The 20083-nt window shown below is 42.0% G+C and overlaps 1 protein-coding gene across 1 annotated transcript in view; it reads left to right on the forward strand.

Annotated features, from left to right (window-relative positions):
* ZZEF1 (zinc finger ZZ-type and EF-hand domain containing 1) overlaps nt 1-20083 on the forward strand; it is a gene marked incomplete in the record, with an annotated part of 3903331 nt that overhangs the window by 3557435 nt on the left and 325813 nt on the right. The window contains 2 exon segments of the mRNA XM_044082903.1: nt 14993-15091; nt 15838-16000. Of these exon segments, the coding sequence (XP_043938838.1) occupies nt 14993-15091; nt 15838-16000 (262 nt within the window).

A 20083-nucleotide genomic window follows, 5' to 3' on the forward strand; every position in this document is an offset into this window, starting at 1 on the left:
AGGCACCCGAGGTCCAAAATCGACGACGAGGCTTCCACTAGACCTGTCGCCAGTTCTCAGTGAGGTGCTTTCACAGCCCCTGACGCCCGCTAACCCAGAGCCACAGGCCGCTTCCGATTTCCACGTGGAGCCGACTAGGCCGCTGGAATCTCAAGCTATTGGACACTCGAAAACTATTCCCTCAGATGGGTTTGGAGCAACTGAGCAGGCATCGGCTTTTGAGGGTGTTTTCAGGCCTACACAGTTATATTTAAAACCAACTTCAGCTTCAAAGGCAAAGTCTAAAGCGGCTCTAAAGACAAAGACACAAGTACAGCATTCTCTTGGACAGGCCTGCATGCGTAAAAAAACAGATGCTTAAAATGGCCGAAGACCTAATTACTTTGATCAGGGGTTCCCATCCCCCTCCTGATAAGAGGCCTAGGCAAGAGATAGAATATGCATCTTCAGATCAGGTTGCCATTTCCTCTGATTCCTCTTCTGACCAGGAATATTCTCTTCCTCTCTATGAGGATTCTGATGCTGAAGAATCTATTCCTTCAGCCTCTCCTCCTGAGGATTATTCTTTTGGGAAACCCTGCATACTATGAGGGAGCATTTCCACTGGGAGAGCCAAGATTACTCAGAATCTAAGAAAAGGCTCAGAGACTTTCTTTTACTACCTCGGCACAGGCATCTTGCTATTCCCCGTTTTAGGCATTGTAGATGATGTATTTTCAGCATCCGGCCTGTCTCCTGACTCTTTACCTCCTTCACCTGTTAAACCAGACAGATACTACAGGGTTCCAGATTCACATAAATTTCTTTATAAAAACCCTGCTGCAGACCCAGAAACTATATCTCAGGGTCTCAGAGGGGTCAAGGCTTCCACTGCAAAAAAACCCTATCCCCTCTGATAGGGATTCAAGCGTTCTGTACAGATGGATGGAAAGGTTTACACTTCTGCTACCTTGGCTGTAAGGACTTTAAATTGTCAGTTCATATGCTTAAATATCAGCAATACTTAATGTTACTGCTAAAACAGAAAATGTTGACAAATTCTGAATGTGCAGAAAACAAGGAAATGCAGGATTTATTGCATGCAGCTGAACAAGTGGGAAAGCATACTTTGCAATGTGGTTTTGATTCTCTGGAGGCTTCTTGCAGGGCCGCTGTTATGGGTTCTGTCATTAGAAGGCATGCTTGGTTAAAGGAACAGAATCTGCCTGATCATGTTAAAGCAAAATTATTGGATGCTCCATTACAGCATGATACTTTGTTTGGTGTTAAAGCAGAAGAGGTGTTGAAGAAAATGGAGGACAAAACGAAATCTATGCAGACAGTAAAGGATTTCTTACAGGTACAGCCACCCAGATTTAGCAGGAACTGGCCTACAAAGAATTGTTTTTTTCCAGTGTCAGACAGGCCACAAAGAGGCAGATACAGACAAACCCAGAGGCAGATCCCAGCCCCAAGGTCCATACAGACTTAAACAATGGGGTACTTCTACCTCCAAAAGCGGAGAAGACAAATCACAGCCATACAGGAAATGGTCCTAATGACTTTTCTCTGCCAGCACCAAGCACTTATCTTTTGGCAGCCCCCTTAGGGGGAAAACTAGCACATTTTTCACAAAACTGGAACATGATCATCCAGGACAAATGGGTCTTGAATATAGTGTCTCATGGCTACAGGTTCCACCTTCACACCCTGCCAAGGGCAAAAGGTATGCCATACCTGCCGCACAATCAATGGGCAGAGGCACAAAAACAAGTTTCATCCCTCATGGACATGAGGGCCATTCAGCGAGTACCACAGCAGGAGCAGGGACAAGGAGTTAACTCAAGACTTTTCTTGGTACTCAGAAAGGACAAAGCCTGGAGACCAATACTGGACCTGTCTTTTCTAAACACATTTCTGGACGTTCCAAAATTCAAAATGTTGACACTGCAACAGCTTCTGCCCATGCTAGGCAAGAAGGCTTGGCTTGTAACTTTGGACCTAAAAGAGGCATACCTGCATGTCCCAGAAGACAATCTTGCAGAAGATACCTGAGATTCATAGCTGGCTCAATGCACTACCAATTCTCTGCACTGCCCTTTGGCTTATCTACTGCGCCCAGGGTCTTCACAAAATGCCTGGCACCAGTAATTGCTTTTTGCAGACAAAGAGGAATTCAAATATATCCTTACTTGGACGACTGCCTTATTCAAGCAGAGAACCAGGACATTCTACTAAAGCATCTGGTGTTTGTAAAAGGATTACTAATTTGCCTAGGGTACACAGTAAATTAAAAGAAATCAAAACTAGTACCCTCTCAAGAGATGATATTCCTGTGTGCAAGCTTAAATACAACTGCCCAGATGGCTTATCTCACGCCAGACAAACAAAGGCAACTGACTTCTTACTTCAAAATGTTGGTAACAAAGACCCAGTTATCTGCAAGAACAATTCTGCAGGCTTTGGGCCTCATGGCATCCTGCATTCTGCTAATTCCATATGCAAGACCGCATATGAGGAAACTACGGTGGTATCTAAAAAGTGTTTGGACTCAACATTGCCACATCCTGGAAACATTAATTACCCTCATTCCCTGCCTGCAACAGGAGTTTCGATGGTGGGCACAGGCCTGTCACCACAACAATGGACAGCCATTCACTTTACCCACAGCCAGGCAGACACTAACAACAGATGCATCAGATTATGCCTGGGAGGCCCACATGGCAGGAAAATTTATTCAGGGCAGATGGCCCACAAGCCAAATGCATCTTCATATCAATCAAAAAGCTAGCTGTTCAGAATGCCCTGACAGCTTTCAAGGATCTACTTCATCTGGGACAACTGCTGATAAAGACGGACAATACTACAGTCATGTGGTACATAAACAAGCAGGGAGGCACACATTCCTACCCCCTCTGCAGACAAGCCATGACTTCGTGAAACAGAACATTGACTTTTCAAGTACACCTGCAAGCACAATTCCTGCCAGGAAAGACAAATACTCTGGCAGATGAACTCAGCAGGAACCTCATGGATCCTCACAAGTGGAAACTGGATCCACAAATCTTCAGCATGATAACAAGGAAATGGGGATGCCCAGACATAGATCTATTTGCCTCCCCTCACAACTGCCAACTACAGAGATTCTGCACAAGGACGTATCACAAGCAAGCATGAAAAGTGGATGCTCTATAATTCAGCTGGAAAACCCTTACAGTATATGCCTTTCCTCCACTGCCTGTCCGCGCCAAGGTACTTCTAAAGGTCAGACAAGAGAAGCCAAAAATGATACTTATTGCCCCAGACTGGCCCCGCCAGCACTGGTACCCAATCCTAAAGAGCTTGTCTCAAGGCCCAGCCTGGACATTACCTCAAATTCCTCACTTACTGACCCAACAAAACAGTCAGATCCTGCACAGCCAGCTCACAACCCTAAATCTGGCAGCATGGCGGATAATGTAACCATTCAGAATGCACCTCTCTCAAAAGCAGTTATGGATGTTATTTTGGAGGCCAGGAGGCCCAGCACCAGAAAATCTTATGCAGAAAAATGGAAGAGATTCTGTGCTTGGAACGAGGCACAAGGAATTGACACGCTTGTACCAAATATCCCTCAGATTTTACAATACCTAACTGAGATGCTGGACAAAGGCCTATCCTTTTCATCAATTAAGATCCATGCCTCTGCCATTTCAACTCATTACAATACGAACCCACCTATTTTTTCACATCCACTGCTAAGGCAGTACCTCAGAGGGGCAAAAAACATAAGACCTCCATGGAGAGCGCCAATACCTGCATGGGACCTCAATTATGTCTTGGAAAAACTCACACTGCCTCCTTTTGAGCCAGCCAATACAGCTGAGATAAAATTCTTATAATGGAAAACAGCTCTGCTCCTAGCATTAACCTCAGCAAGAAGAGTCTCAGAGTTACAGGCACTAATGGCTGTGGAACCTTTCATAATTTTCCATCGAGACAGGGTTTCTCTGAGGACAAACCCAACATTTATGCCTAAGGTAGTGTCCAGTGTGGCCCTTAACCAAACCATTCATTTGCCTACCTTTTATCCAAACCCACAGAATAAGGGGGAGAGACTTCTGCATTCTTTGGACATACACAGACAGCTACGCTTCTATTTGGACAGAACTAAAGCTTTCAGAAAGATTGAGCAACTCTTAGTGGCATATGCTGCAGGATCACAAGGAAAGGCTATCTCAAAGAAGACTGTTTCAAAATTGATAGGCCACTGCATTCATTTCTGTTATTCACAACATGGCAAATCAGTGCCTAAGGGCATTAGACCACATTCAACCAAAGCAGCAACCACTTCGGCAGCCTTCCTCAGAGGAGTACCAACCAAAGACAATTTAGAGGCTTCAACTTGGACTTCAGTGCACACTTTTATAAAGCACTACCACTTACCTATTTACTCTAAATCCAGAGCAGGCTTTGCCATTGCAGTTCTGCAGGGCCTCATAGCCACTCCTAATTCTGTTTAGACCCAGCCACCCAACCTCAGCTTTGGGATTCAACCCAAGTGTAATGACTGCAACAGTGAAACACGATGAACATAGTACAGTTGTATACCTACCATAAATGTAGATGTTCAAGTGTATTCACTGTTGCAGTCCAGGTTACCCACCCACCATCCCCCTTTCTTTGCTGGGACTTATCTGTACTTCTCTATTCTATACAACCTATGTGCTGTATTTGTTTGTAGATGAAGGTAATGTTTATTTTAGTGCATGCTTTTTTATTGGCATAATTTTTAGCCTACCCTTTTGGGGGCAACTGACATCTGGGGCAAGAAAGACTGAAGAAAATGGCGTCGGCTGCATCTTTTATATCCCTGGCGCACTGACATCAAGGAAGAGGCGACAGCAACCGACACCGGACCAAGGCTTTGGAATTCAGGCCGACTGCGGGTAGCCTGCCAGCAGGATAACCCAAGTGTAATGACTGCAACAGTGAATACACTCGAACATCTATATTTATGGTAGGTACACAACTGTACCTTTTCTTGCTTTCATTCCTTCTTCCCATAATACATTTCAAGTCCTCTTTATCTGACTCATAGATGCATAGGTGTGTACTAGTTAATGTACCGGGGGCATTTATATGCCTAGCCCATAGAAGTGCCCTGGCATTGTGCTGCCCGTCGTTAGTTCCCAGTGCCTCTATCAAGTAGAGCCAGTGGAGTGATCCCTAGGGTGAACTTTCTATTTCCTGTCCACTCATCAAGCTTTCTTTTGAAGAGGGCTAGTGAGGTGCTCTGCATAACATGTATGGGAAGTCTGTTCTAGGGCATGGCCAGTCTCTGGGTTAATAACCTGTCCCTCCAGCATGTTCTGTCCAGCATGTTTTGTTGATTGTGGTAATGAGGTTGAGGTCTCTGGAGTATGTGGTGTGGAGGGATTGGGATTTCTTTCGATGTAGCATTTCTAACAGAGCTGGGTCTGACATGGCTTTGCAAGTCAACCAGAGATCGCTTCTTAGTAGACGAAATGAGACAGAGAATAGCTGGAGTTTTTTGAGTCTCTCCATGTAGGACATGTGTTTAAGGCCTAGGATCCTCTTCGTGAGGTACTTTGGTGGCCTCTCCAGCTATTGCAGGTTTCTAGTGAGGTACATGCCAAACGGGAATTATACTGGTCTAATGAGGGAAGAGTAGAGAGAAATGATGACCTCTTTCTTCTTGGATGCAAAACCCTTGGTATTGAGATGTGCCATATAGGACTTTCTGACCACAGTGGAAATGTGGTGGTTGAAGGAAAGGTTGCTGTCAACCTGTGTCCCCACATCTCTTATAACGCCTTCAGTGTTCAGTGGGCTCCCATCGATGTGATAATAGTGGGAACTGAGTTTTTCCCAAAGGGGATGATGACACAATTTATGGCATTAAGCTTAAGGCATGGTTTCGACTCCAGTCATTGGTCTCAGTGAGGCCTTTCTGTAGAATGTCTGTATCACTTGGGGAGTTTATAATGGCTCCCAGCTTGCTGTTGTCCGCGAGTGTGGTCAGCCAGTGTCCCTTCGTGTTGGCCTGGACTTCTGAGAAGTAGATGCCAAACAGGAGAGGACAAAGGACCAATCCCTGTGGGACTCCACTTGTGATTGGTTGGCAGTCTTACTTGGAGTCTGCTACTTTCACACTGTGGGTTCTATCTGTAAGCCAGTTTGCATCCCACCTAACGATATAGGGGTTGATGCCTAGTTTGCTGAGTTTATCAGTAATTCCTGAGTGAGGAATGCTATCATACTCCTTGGCTAGATTAAGGTAGGCTGTATGGAACTGCCTTACCTTCATCCACTGCTCTGGTGACTGTCTCGAAGTCAACCAGGTTGAGCAGGCATGATCTACCTTTCACAAAACCAAATTGCGTGGGATCTAGAGTTCGGAGATTCCCTATATCTTTTTTAATTAGGTCCATGATGATACACTCCATAGCCTTACATATCAGCCTCATCAGGTTAATGGGGTGATAATTTCCAGGGTCTGTAGTCGCTTTTCCTTTATGGAGAAGGATGACTGTAGCAGTGCGCCATTCAATAAGGACAAAGCCTGAGGTGAGGCTGTGAGTGAACAGAGCATACAGATGTGGTGCCAATTCACTTTGTAATTCATGTAGAACATACCCAGGGATATTGTATGGTTCCATGAAAGCTGTATTCTTGGCCTTAGACAATGCAGCTTTAAGTTATGCTGCAGTAATGCTGGGTGCCTGGCATTTTTCCAGTACTGAGATTGGACCTTTGCGGGGGAGAGAGGGGTAAAGTTGGCACTGAATCTGTCGGCCAGTAGGTTGGCAATATCTGTTGGCTCAGTATGGGAAGTACTATTGTGGGTTCCCTATTACATCCTCAAAGACGCACTTACCTGAATACATAAACGCCAACACGTCTTCATCGGACCATGTAAACATTGATCCTCCTGAAGCACGTCGAATTGTCATGGTTGGCCTTTCTGTGTATAGCTCCGTAAGGTAAGTGTAAGATAGTCACGGACCTTGGGGTTAGGGTGCTAGTTAAGGTAAGTGCATAGATTGTAATGTATATGTGATTTAGTGTAGGGTTAGATATGTAGGGTTTTGTTACGTGTATGTGTGTGAATTATTTATTTTGTTTGGGTATAGTTTGTTAAGGTAAGTGCATAGATAGTAATGTATGTAAGATGTGGTGTAGGGTTAGATGTAGGGTTTTGTTACGTGTATGTGTGTGGATTATTTATTTTGTTTGGGTATAGCTTGTTAAAGTAAGTGAGCGATAGTTACGACCTTAGGTTTAGGGTGCGGGTTAAGGTAAGTGCATAGATGGTGGTATATGCAAGATTTAGTGTAGGGTTAGAAGTAGGGTTTAGTTTATTGTTAAAAGTAGGGTTTTGGTTAGTGTAGGTATGTGTTTATTTAGTTTGCTTGGGTAGGTAGTATGTAGTAGGCGGTGGGGTGGGACAGCTATGACGGTTCGAGCTTTTGAATTTCGCGGTTTAGGGCATTTGGTGTATTCGCGGTTCGCGGAATATGTGTCGGTGTTTTTGTATTCGGTTATTAGGGCTTTTGAGCTTTCAATATAGACCCCTATTGTGCATTAACTCCGAGCAAATGTGGGTATTACCATAGAGATTCTTGCTAGAGTTATAGAAGGCTTTGTGGTTGTTTTTAGTGTCTGCCACAATTTTGCCTTCATAGCTGGCTTTAGAGGTTTTGATGGGGGATCTCAACTTTTTGTTGAGGCTAATAAGGGAATTTTTCCAGTCTTAGGACTTCACCTTTTTCTGCAACAGTTTCTTCCTCCTGTTGTAGAGTTTATTAATGGCAGGCGACCACCAGACTGGATTCCTCTTTTTTTTGAAGCAGAGCATCTTGGTTCTGTTGGTAATGGCTAGTTCCATGCATTTATGCATGTGTTTGTACAGTGCATGACATAAGGAAGTGGTGCTGTTTTCTCATGCCATTAAGATTGAATGGGAGGACTGTGAAGCAATGTCATCTAAAAGCACCTTCTGCAACAGAGCTGCTTCTGTGTTTACCTGACTGAGCCTCATTTATGTGTCTCTCAGAGCTTGTACTATGCTATAAATAGCTGTTAGCTACTTGCAGCAAAAGAAAGTAGATAAATAACAATTTTTGGAGTCTTTTGTAGTCCTAAAAGATTTGACAAACCCTCCCACATACACTCATGCAGAGGTATGAAAATTCTCACTGCAGTAAATGATCCTTGCTGTACATTTACAAGTGACAAGTAGTAGGACTCTAAACTCTCTGTCTGCTACTTTCCATTGCCTTCAGTGGGAGAATTTTTATCTCTCATGACTGATGCAGACCTAAAATGTGCTTTACTAGTTCCTCAGTTATTTCTGTCATGTTCACCCTTCTTTTTTATTTCTATTTCATACTTATACTTTGGTAACCACAAATTGATTCTCTTGCTCCTTCAGCCATCCCATCTGTTTTGCCAGCCTTTCAAAATGCCTTCCTGGCTGCATCTAAACACCCTGATTCTCAGCCACCATCACCCAAGAGACCAGACAGGTTCTGTAAGGTGCCTGAGGTTAGCAGATAGTTGTATTAATGCCCTCTTGCAGACACTGCTGTCATCTCTTTGTCTGCTGATAAGACTTCAGAATTACTGCCCTCTACCAATCGTCTTTCCTCTGATAAAGACAGCAAGATGATGGAAAGAATTGGGAAGAAGGTATACACCTCCTCTACTCTGGCGTTTAGGGCCATTAATTACCAGACACACATGTCCAACTACGTTCTGGCTCTCCTTTTGCAAGCATCCAAATTTCTGACAGATCTTCCAGACTCTGCAGAAAAAAAACAACTTGCTTCCCTTTTGAGGATCTCATCCCAGGCAACTAGACATTCCATAAAATGCAGTTATGACACAGCAGAGGTCTCTGCAAGATTAGCTGGTCAGGTTCTGTCCTCAGGAGACTTTCTTGGTTGAGGTTACAGCGTTTGCTTTAGGACTTCAAAGCAACGATCATGGATGCACCTTTGGACAATGCTGCCTTGTTTGGTTCTAATGCTGCAGCCCATTTCAAAACCTTTCAAGAGAAAAGGAAGGAACTCCAGGAGCTTAAACACATCTTTGTCTTTCCTGTTCCTAAATTTCACAGGAAGTACCCCGCGAGAGCAAATTTTGCAAGAAGGAAAACTCCTACTCCTTCCCAACGACATAAGAAGACTACACGCAGGCAGCCATCTCCTAAGTCCCAGTCTTCCTCTGCTCGGAAGACCCCTTTCCAGAAAAGCCAGATACCCTGTGACTACCTGGCAGCACTTTCAGAAATTTCACTTTCCCAGCCCCTTTCACATTTCCTCTCAAATTGGACAAGCATTGCCACAGACAGTTGGGTCCTGTCTGTTCTTCAAAAGGGTTATTACATGACTTGGATAACCGTACCACTTTTCATGGGAATCCACAACCACCAAAGGATCAGATCCACCTTTTCTCTCAAGTCATTCAAGACTTGAAATCACAAGAAACCATTTAGGAGGTTCCCCCTTCAGAAAGAGGAACAGGATTCTATTCCAGAATGTTTCTTGTTCCCAGGAAAGATGGCCCTTTGAGACCAAGCTTAGACTTGTCCCAACTCAATTTATTCCTTCATGTACCCTCATTCAGGATTCTAACCCTGCAGTTTCTGTTCCTACTTCTGCTTCCTCAGGCTTACCTGGTTTCCCCTGGACATAAGGGATGTTTACCTCCATATTCCCATCCACCCTCTCTAGAAGACATTTTTATGGTTTTCTGTTACTTCCTCTCATTTTCAGGTCTGTGCTTTGCTCTTTTGACTCTCTGCATCTCCAAGGGTATTCACAAAGTGCTTGGCTCCTGTCATTGCCTTTTTCAGGCTTCGGAGTATTCTCATTTACCTACCTGGATGACCTGCTAATTCAAACAGAACATCCAGACATCTTGCAACATAATCTTCAAACCACCATCTTCATACTCTGCAACCTGGGGATCACTCTCAACTTCAATAAGTCGTCCCTGACTCCCTCTCAAGACCAGGTCTTCCTAGGTTGCAGGAATAAGACGGACCTTATCATGGCCTTTCATCCCTCCCAAATGTTGCAATCGATGGAAAATTACTTCCTGCTGTTGTTCCCACTGCCCTGTCTGACTGCCAGAGAATTCCTCAGGATGCTAGTTATGGCTTCGGTTATACCACTGCTACCCCTAGCCAGGCTTCACATGTGGAAATTCCAGTGCTACTTGAAAGCCGTTTGGTCTGCAGCATGCTTATCCGCTAGAATTTGTTCTACCAATTTTTCCATGCCTGAAGAAAGAATTGCTTTGGTGAATTCATCAAATCTCCCAGAATCCAGGACTCCCCTTGCAGTCATTGCCTCCAGTTCAAGAACTGTTCACAGATGCTTCTTATCTAGGGTGGGGGGGGGGCAACTATGGGAAACTTAAAGGTACAGGGTCTGTGGTCTCCCTTCATAAGGAATTAACACATCAGCATCAGTGAAATGAGGGCTCTGATCCTGGCCCTTCAAGCCTTCAGGACTTCTCTTCTTCCAGGTCCTTTGAAACTGTGCACAGACAACACCACTGTTCTCTGGTATGTGAAGGCTGGAAATCAAAGTCTGGGAGATTGCTGTGCTAGCAAAGGTAACTGTGACAGCTATTTACATTCCATCAGCTCAAAATGTTGAGGCAGACACACTGATCAGATCCATGATGCAGTCTTCCGAATGGATGATCTACAAGGATTATTTTCTGGACATTCTCTGCTGGTGGGGTACTCCTCAAATAGATCTCTTTGCCTCCTCTATGAACAGACAACATCCAACGTTCTGTGCCAGAATCCCTCACCCTCTGGTCTGGAATGTGGACACCCTATCATTGATCCTGGAAGGGGATGTTTCTTTACGTACCCTCCCCCTTATTCAGAATGTCCTCCGGAAGATTCAACAGGACAAACCAAAAATCTTGTTGGTGACCCCCTTTTGGCCAAGACAATACTGATTCCCTCTTCTTCTGCAATTGGCTAAGGGCAGTTATCACAGGTTACCTCTCAGGGTGGATCTATTCACACAAGACAAGGGATCACTCATTCATCCACATTTAACAACACTGAACCTGATCTTGTGGGTGATAGGCTTCTGAATCCTTTGACACCTTTTTTGTGAGGACATGCTTCTTGTCCTGCATGAGGCCAGGAAACCCATTACAAGGAGATCCTACTTATCCAAATGGAAGAGGTGGTGGTTCTGCTGTCTTAATAAGAGGCTAGATATGTTTTACTTGGATATTCCCCTAGTCATTTCTGACTTATGTGAACTGCTTAAGAATGGATTGGCATATTCTTTGGTTAAAGCCCATCTTTCAGCATGTCTGCCTTTGCCTCCTCCTTTAGCCTCTAGATTAGAGGCCAAACTTCTCTTAAAAGGCGTCCTACACATCAGGCCTCCAAGGAAACCTGCCCTGCCTCCTTGAGACCTAAATTTTGTTTTGGAAAAGGTGACCCAAGCACCTTTTGAACCTGCTGCTGCTGCTTCCTTAAAATTTTGTACTTGGAAGACTGCTTTACTGGTAGCTGTTAGTTCTACTAGGAGAGTTTCAGAACTCCATGCTTTAATGGCATCTTAACCCTTTGTGATTTTCTGCAAGGATAGGGTATCCCTTCATATCAATCCTTCCTCCATGCCTAAAGTGATTAATGGTGTGTCCCTTGATCAAACTATTCATTTACCCACAATCTTTCCATCATCTCAAAACTCCAGTGATGTACACAGACAACTCAGATTTTACCTGGGCAAAACCAAATCCATTAGAAAATCTGAGCAGTTGTTCATTTCCTTTCACCCCAGTGTTCTGAGAAAACCTGTTTCTAAACAGACTAATTCTACATGGATCTTTAAAGGTATTACCTTTTTTATCTTTCTCAGGGGAAAGCTCTGTCTTCCTGTGTTAAAGCACATTGAGCCAGATCTGTGGCTTCATCTGGAGCCTTCTTTAAAGGACTGGAGACTGCTTGCATCCTACAGATATTTACTTGGGCCTTCATCCATACCTTTACAAAACACTACAAATTAGATTCCATTTTCAGATCCTGAGAAGGAGTTGCTAGAGCAATTCTGTATAGCTTTGTGGAGACTTCTTGTGCTCCTACCCCCCCCCCCCCTTTTCACACTCATGAGCTTTGGTATTCTCCTCATGTTATGAATACTGCAAAAGAAGAATTGAAGGACATAGAATAGTTGTGTAAAATCTTACAGTAATCGTAGCTGTCCTTTCTCTTCCATGTTGCAGTATTCTGTCCCACCCTCCTTCATGCTTGGTTCATGCTCTTCCTTGGATTTTACCTAAAAGTTTTTTTTTTACCTCTTGTCCTGGAGCTGATGTTCTAACTGGGCATTCAATTCTGAGATGGTATGTGCAGACATCGCTTTTATGGCCCACGCTTGGCTGTACTATGTGCAAAATTGCACGTACCTTGCAGTAACTTTAGTATACTGGCTGGATGTTTGGGTTGCCTAGGCAGAATCTACCTCATGTTATGAATGTAGCAACATGGAAGAGAAGGGCATCTATGGTTATGGTAAGATTTTACACAATTATTCTTTATTTGTGCAGCTTTCTAAGTCTGTAAGAGCAATATTTAAAATGTCCCTATTTATGGCCCTTCCCTCCCCCATTAATTTAGGCTTTGCCAAGATTTCTTGTGCTAAGAGATTGAGAGGCATGAATGTATGGTCCATGGGATAGCTTGTTTTCAGAGATGAAATGGGAGCATTAAGAATGAAAGCCGTTTCAGAATTCCACAGTATAGAAACAGGAAGAGAAACTGTGGGATTTGAACCGTTCTTTGCCTGCCTGATTTATCATACCTAAGAGTTCGGGATTGTCAGAAAGATGAAGAAAGTAGACAAGAGTGTAAGGAGATGAGGTGCATGGCAAAGAGAGAGGTGGCGAAAGTGAAGGATAAGGCATATGAAGAGTTGTATGAAAGGTTGGACACTAAGGAGGGAGAAAAGGACCTGTACCGATTGGCTAGACAGAGGGACCGAGCTAGTAAAGATGTGCAGCAGGTAAGGGTGATAAAGGATAATGAGGGAAACATACTCACAAGTGAGGAGAGTGTGTTGAGCAGATGAAAAGAGTACTTTGAGGGGCTGATGAATGAAGAGAATGAGAGGGAGAGAAGGTTGGATGATGTGCGGATAGTGAATCATGAAGTGCAGTGGATTAGCAAGGAAGAAGTAAGGATAGCTATGAAGAGGATGAAGAATGGAAAGACTGTTGGTCCAGATGACATACCTGTGGAAGCATGGAGGTGTTTAGGTGAAATGGCAGTGGAGTTTTTAACTAGATTGTTTAATGAAATCTTGGAAAGTGAGAAGATGCCTGAGGAATGGAGAAAAGGTGTTTTGGTACCGATTTTTAAGAATAAAGGTGATATGCAGAGCTGTAGTAACTACAGAGGGATTAAATTGATCAGTCACAGCATGAAGTTATGGGAAAGAGTAGTGGAAGATGATTAATGATCAGCAGTGTGGTTTCATGCCAGGAAAGAGCACTACAGTTGCAATGTTTGCTGTGAGAGTGTTGATGGAGAAGTACAGAGAAGGTCAGAAGGAGTTGCATTGTGTCTTTGTGGATTAGAGAAAGCATATGACAGGGTGCCTAGAGAGGAGTTGTGGTATTGTATGAGGAAGTCGGGAGTGTCAGAGAAGTATGTAAGAGTGGTACAGGATATGTACGAGGGTAGTGTGACAGTGGTGAGTTCTGCGGTGGGAATGACGGATGTGTTTAAGGTGGAGGTGGGATTACATCAAGGATTAGCTCTGAGCCCTTTCTTATTTGCATTGGTGATGGACAGGTTGACACGAGATCAGACAGGAGTCCCCATGGACTGTGATGTTTGCAGATGACATTGTGATCTGTAGTGAGAGTAGAGAACAGGTGGAGGAGACCCTGGAGAGGTGGAGATATGCTCTAGAGAGAAGAGGAATGAAGGTCAGCAGGATTAAGACAGAATATGTGTGTGTGAATGAGAGGGAGGATAGAGGAATGGTGAGGATGCAGGGAATAGAGGTGGAGAAGGTGGATGAGTTTAAATACTTGGGATCAACAGTTCAGAGTAATGGTGAGTGTGGAAGAGAGGTGAAGAAGAGAGTACAGGCAGGATGGAGTGAGTGGAGAAGAGTGTCAGGAGTGATTTGTGACAGACGAGTACTAATAAGAGTGAAAGGGAAGGTCTACAAGAGGGTAGTGAGACCAGCTATGTTATATGAGTTGGAGACAGTGGCATTGACAAAACGGCAGGAGTTAGAGCTGGATGTGGCAGAGTTAAAGATGTGAAGATTTGCACTGGGTGTTACGAGGGTGGACAGGATTAGGAATAAGTATATTAGAGGGTCAGCCCAGGTTGGAAGGTTTGGAGACAAAGCCAGAGAGGCAAGATTAGATTACGTTGGTTTGGACATGTGCTGAGGAGAGATGCAGAGTATATTGGGAAAAAGATGCTAAGGATGAAGCTGCCAAGTAACAGAAAAAGAGAAAGGCCTAAGATAAGGTTTATGGATGTGGTGAGAGAGGACATGCAGGTGGTTGGTGTGACGGAGCAAGATGCAGAGGACAGGAAGAAATGGAAACAGATGATCCGCTGTGGCAACCCCTAACGGGAGCAGCCAGAAGAAGAGTACATTACTCTCAAGGTGTAATGCCATTTTTTTAAACAGATTGCTATAAAGCATTAATGATTTTCTGTAATCTTTAAAAAAACTATCTTAAAAATCTTTAAAAAATGTAATCTTTAAAAATACTACTTTGCATTTATTGTTTGAGTAGTAAACTTTTCTTTGGACAAGTTACAAAATGCACATCTTGTATTTATAAAGGGTAACTCAGCCTTTGAAATAATTCCACATCTGCGAGTTATGCCTTGAAATCCTTTTGCTTGCCATACCATTGATTTGTTTATTGATTACATTCCATCCAGATAGTTATATAGTATCGAGTTATGAAGGTCACATTTTTTTCCATGCAGGAGACACCTTGTATTACCGTTTCACTTCCGATATTAGCAACACAGAATGGGGCTACAAGTTTACAGTATCTGGAGGTCACCGTGGAAGGTTTCAAACAGGTAAGCACATCCAGTGTACTGTAGATATCAGCCACATAATACATATTTCAGCTGAACATCTTTTGTGTCATTTGTCTTTTCTCGGGTAGGTCAAAGAAGAGGGAACTTTTTCCTTTATCCTTTATATATCAACAGGAAATAAACTAACCACTTCAACATTTAATTAACCACATCTTCAACTTGCATTAACATTTGTATACACAGTAAAGGTAAAAATTATATTTTGAAAATTGACGGTTTGAATTGTGAAGCTGGAGTGCAAGTCCTGCCTCTTGTTTCATGTTTAAATTGGCTTCAGAAAATCAGTTCTGTCTGAGAATAAATTATTTGAGGTATAAGGCATTTAGCATCTCCATAGCAATTTCTAAAGATGTCTAACTTCAGCAGTAAAGTGCAGGTTTACCTTTTGAATACTGCAGGGTCTAGTTGACTACACACATGTTGCCTGACCATCAGGGCTTGGTATAGTCTGTAGTGCATGGACACCACCTTCATTGTATTCTTTATGGTAGTTATGTTGATGTAATACTTAATGAAACAAATGGAGTACAACATAATACCACAAGCCCTTCCCTTTTACAACACATTATGGTAATGCAGTACATAGGCATTTCAGAAGCCTTTATCTTCTGTTTTTTAACAAATGACATCATCATAACACATAAAAAAAAAACCTAAAGCTGATTTTTCAAAAAATATTTTGCTACTTTTCTTTACTACCTTTAAATGTTTTTCTTCTGTTGCAGGCTTTGAAATCCTGAAGCAAATGTTATCAGATGAGAGAGCTCTTCAGCATCTCCAGTTAAAAGATATCTGGGAGTGGCAAGTAGGTGTGGCTTGCCACCAGACAGGATTCCAGCGTCTGAAAGCCATTCATTTGCTTTTGAGAATTCTGCAGTGTCCTCAAAGGTAATTTTAGAATATTTCTTTGTCACCGTAATTGCCAGTAGAGCAATTATATATAAAGGCATTGGTATTGCTATCACAGAACCTTAAAAAAAGGGTGAGGGCATGTCTGGAACATTTGTTTCAGTTTTTGACCAAAGTACATATCTGGAATATTTGCTTCAGTTAGTGCAAGAAGTTTTAAAAGTTGCTAATAGCAGGGTATAAATCAGTTTTCCAAACCATAGATTATTTAACCATTTTTAAAGTTTGTTTTGTAATTATTTGGAGAGAAATAGCTCACACAGTGTAGGTCAACTTTTTTCCTGTTCTGAACACTACATAGTGGGCTTATTCCTTGCCATGTACCTCATTTTTTTATTTTGTATAGTGGAAGTAGAATATTGGAATATTTTGATCAGGTGCATCTTATCAGGCTTTCTGATTTATGGTTCTTAACATCACACAACAATTTCATGAGATGTAATCCAAGAATGAATCCTGTGATTTCTAAATGTAATTCTGATCATTACTTTGATTTAATTTAATTTTTTTATTGCATGTTCTTTGCAAGGGGGCAGGGTACCATGCAACCCCATACACCACTTATTAATTAGATACACCAATTCCAATATTACACAATAGCAGGGAAAAGGCAAATCACACCCCCCCCCCTTGCCATGACCTCCTAAGAAGTAATGCCAGCATTCTGTGATCATTTGATTGCTGTTGCTGGCATTACAGATGTTCGATGTTAAGAACGTTCGACTGTTTGGAGTCTACACACACACACACACACACACACACACACACACACACACACACACACACACACACACATGTTATATGGATGCATATACACATACATAGACGGTTCTTGATTCTTTGTTAGCTGGTGGCACCTTCTGATGATGTCATAAATAGGGCAAACATGTTGTAATTCAGTACCTTGAGGTACCGAATTGAAGGGAGTCCCTGTTATGCCAGGACAGGTAATAAGAGTCTCTAACATTCTGTGTTAATGAAACTCATTACCTTTTCTGAGTATTTTCTGATTTTACCTAGCATACTGGTGTATTTACATGGCTAGATGTTGTCTAGCCGAGGAGCTCCACATGTAGGACAGCATAGCCATCATACCTGAATTCTCTCCATCCAAGATGAAGATGGGTTTGTGGGGCCACAGACCCACCAGGGAATTAAATATTCTTTTGGAAACAGGTTACCGTGAGCTTCCCATACAGGAGTTTGGGGATGGCTTGCAGTATACCAAACTGCATATGTGAATGGGTCCAGGCTCTCTGCTTCTGACTTTTGAAACCTGCAGTACAACTCCACCTGTATGTGAAACTCGGTACTGTAGGCATTTTGGCTTCCCACAAGGTACAGCCTGCAGTGCCTAGTCCTGTATACAGGTGCACATTCCACCTTGCCAAGAAGCCCATTAAATTCAATGTATAGTTTCCATTCCAGCACTAATCCAGTCAGTGAATAACACATACAAACATAGATGTTCTTTGTGTTTCACTGTTGCAGTCATCACACTTGGGTTATCTTCCTGCAGGTAGCCCTCAGTCGGCCCGAATACCAGAGTCTTGGGATTTCTGCCTGGGATGCTGTTGCCTCTTCCATGATGTCAGGTCATCAGTAGGATTGCCAACTTTTCATGTCAAAAATTCTGGACATGTACATGAAAGTAAAATGCATGTAATTTTGATACCCCCATCCCCTCCCACACAGCCATTCCAGTGTCCCATTGCTTGGCTATTTCTCCATTTCTTCCTACTTGCCATAAACACTCTGTGTGCGTACAGTTTTCTGCTTTACTTCTACAATGATTATAGATATTTGGATTAAATTTAAAACTTTTATTTCAAATTTTATAGCACAAAAACTAATAAACATTTGCTAAACAAAGTAATACAGTCTCAATGAAAACAGGCACAGCACTGAAACCCACATTCAAAGAAAATGCATCTGGCCAGTTTACTTTTGGACTTTTTTTTCAAATCATAGGCCCCTTGCACACATTTTTAGGACCATGCAAAAGTTCTTTGATTCACCTTCCTGGTTGTAGTACATTATAATATATAATAACCAAATTATATCCCTTGCATAATACAGCACCACTTGTTAGACCATGTTTTAAATATATGGTTTTGAACCAGTAATGACAAATCTTCCCAACTGAGAACACTTCAACCTTTAAAGGCCACTCAAACTTCTGTCATTACAATCTACCAATATCAGTCAATATGCACAGTCTCTGCAGAAGTATAAGTCATCTGAATAATTCCACGTTAAAGAGATCTTTAACTAATGAAAAGGTTGCTTCTAGAAAACAACTTTATATTTAAAGTGTTACATCTACAAATTCAGGGCCTGCTTCCATTGAAGAATACATTGCCTGTGTTACATTAAAAAATGGTAAGGTGGTAATAGTGCAATAAGGAATGGATGGCAAATAGAAAACAGGTTCATTAAGTCCCTAAGAAATATGGAAGTCTACAGAAGTGCTTGATGGTTTAGATAAAAGATAATCCACCATCCTAGAGAAAATCTTGTTTAGCTACACTCTGAAATTTAAGTCTGAGAAGCACAGTACTTGCATGATTTTGTTTATTTCAAACAAAACAAAGCAAATAAAAGAATTAAGTGCAACAGGATTTAGCACAATACATATAATGCAATTCTTCTTTTATTCCATTTGCTTTAGTTTCCATAAAATGCCCCAAATACCAAGCATCTTTGCCAGCTGTTGTCACAAAGTGATTCAAAAAAGCCTCTGCTATAGAAGAACATTTTCAATGTTGAGTATTTAAAATACAACACAGTTTCTGGTTCAGTACCAGTGATGAAAGATAGCTTATTTTGGTGTGCTCTGCTTCCTTCCTAATGCAGGAAAGTATATATTTCTAGATTTCTTAATTAGCATCCAGAAAGGGAGATACCTAATATAAACAATGTACCAACTGAGATCTTAACACAATAGTCCCTTTACCTTGAAAAACAAATAACAGACTGAAGGCAAATGTATGTATTAGCCATTTGTACAGCTCCCTAAATGATAAAAATCTGTTTAATGATAAAGCTGTGTACCAGGCAATTAGCTTTTAGCAGTTCACATAGGAATGATCATAAGTCACAGAAATTTGACCAGGTAAAGAAATATGCTGAACTCTAGTTTAATGCAGTCTAGGCAATGGCAGCATCATTGAAAAAAATGAATAGAGTAATACTATACCTGGGCACTGCTTCATATTTACAGGACAATGCCACTGTGCCATGTACTGTGCAGTTCTGCACTTTGCAGCTTAACCTGCCCCTGAAAAAAATAGCCATCTGTATAATGGATGTTAGCACAGGTTTGAAGGGGTAAAAGGTGAACCTCTGCCTTCAAGAGCTAAACCCAAGTATATGCATATATAGAGAGAGGCAGAATCAGAGCACTTAAAGTGAACTAATAAGTCTGGTATTTAATGATGAATTGTTAGTGTTTCTACCAACATATAAATTCTGCAGACCACGGAAGGTCCAGAGCTGGAACAATAGTTTTTTAATGTAGTGAAGACTATATTTTCACCCCATTCTGTCAGATCTGGAACATCAGTCATACTCAGTATAAATATCAAGAAAATGACATGAAGGAGAACAACCTGGGTGGCCACATAGAAAAGCACACAAATATAGATATGTTAACCACATTATATTATGTTTGCATGTGAATTAGTCTGCTAAGTTAACAAGTTGCACAAGTCAGTAAACTGGTCTGAGAATAGTTTTCAGCCATGCACTAGGCTAAATAAGCAGATACAAAAGAATGTTGACAGCTGTATTACACATAGAGCATTTACAACTATTTTATAATTTAGAGAAATAAACCTTATACCTTGTGTATAGAGTTATAAAAGCAGCAATATACAATAACTAAATTATGTATGTTTATGGAAAAAAAATATTTTCAATGTCATATGATAGCATGAGAATCACAAGTGAGTTAGGTAGTCAGCTTTGCCCCCCTGTACTGCTTTAGTAATAGGTGCTTAACCCTATAATATTGCCCCTTTCCTCAACCTTAACCCCTACACCTTACCTTCATTAAATCCA

This window comes from Protopterus annectens, chromosome 9.part0 (genome assembly GCF_019279795.1).
Source record: "Protopterus annectens isolate FY-2018-M chromosome 9.part0, PAN1.0, whole genome shotgun sequence".
Lineage (NCBI taxonomy): Eukaryota > Metazoa > Chordata > Ceratodontiformes > Protopteridae > Protopterus > Protopterus annectens.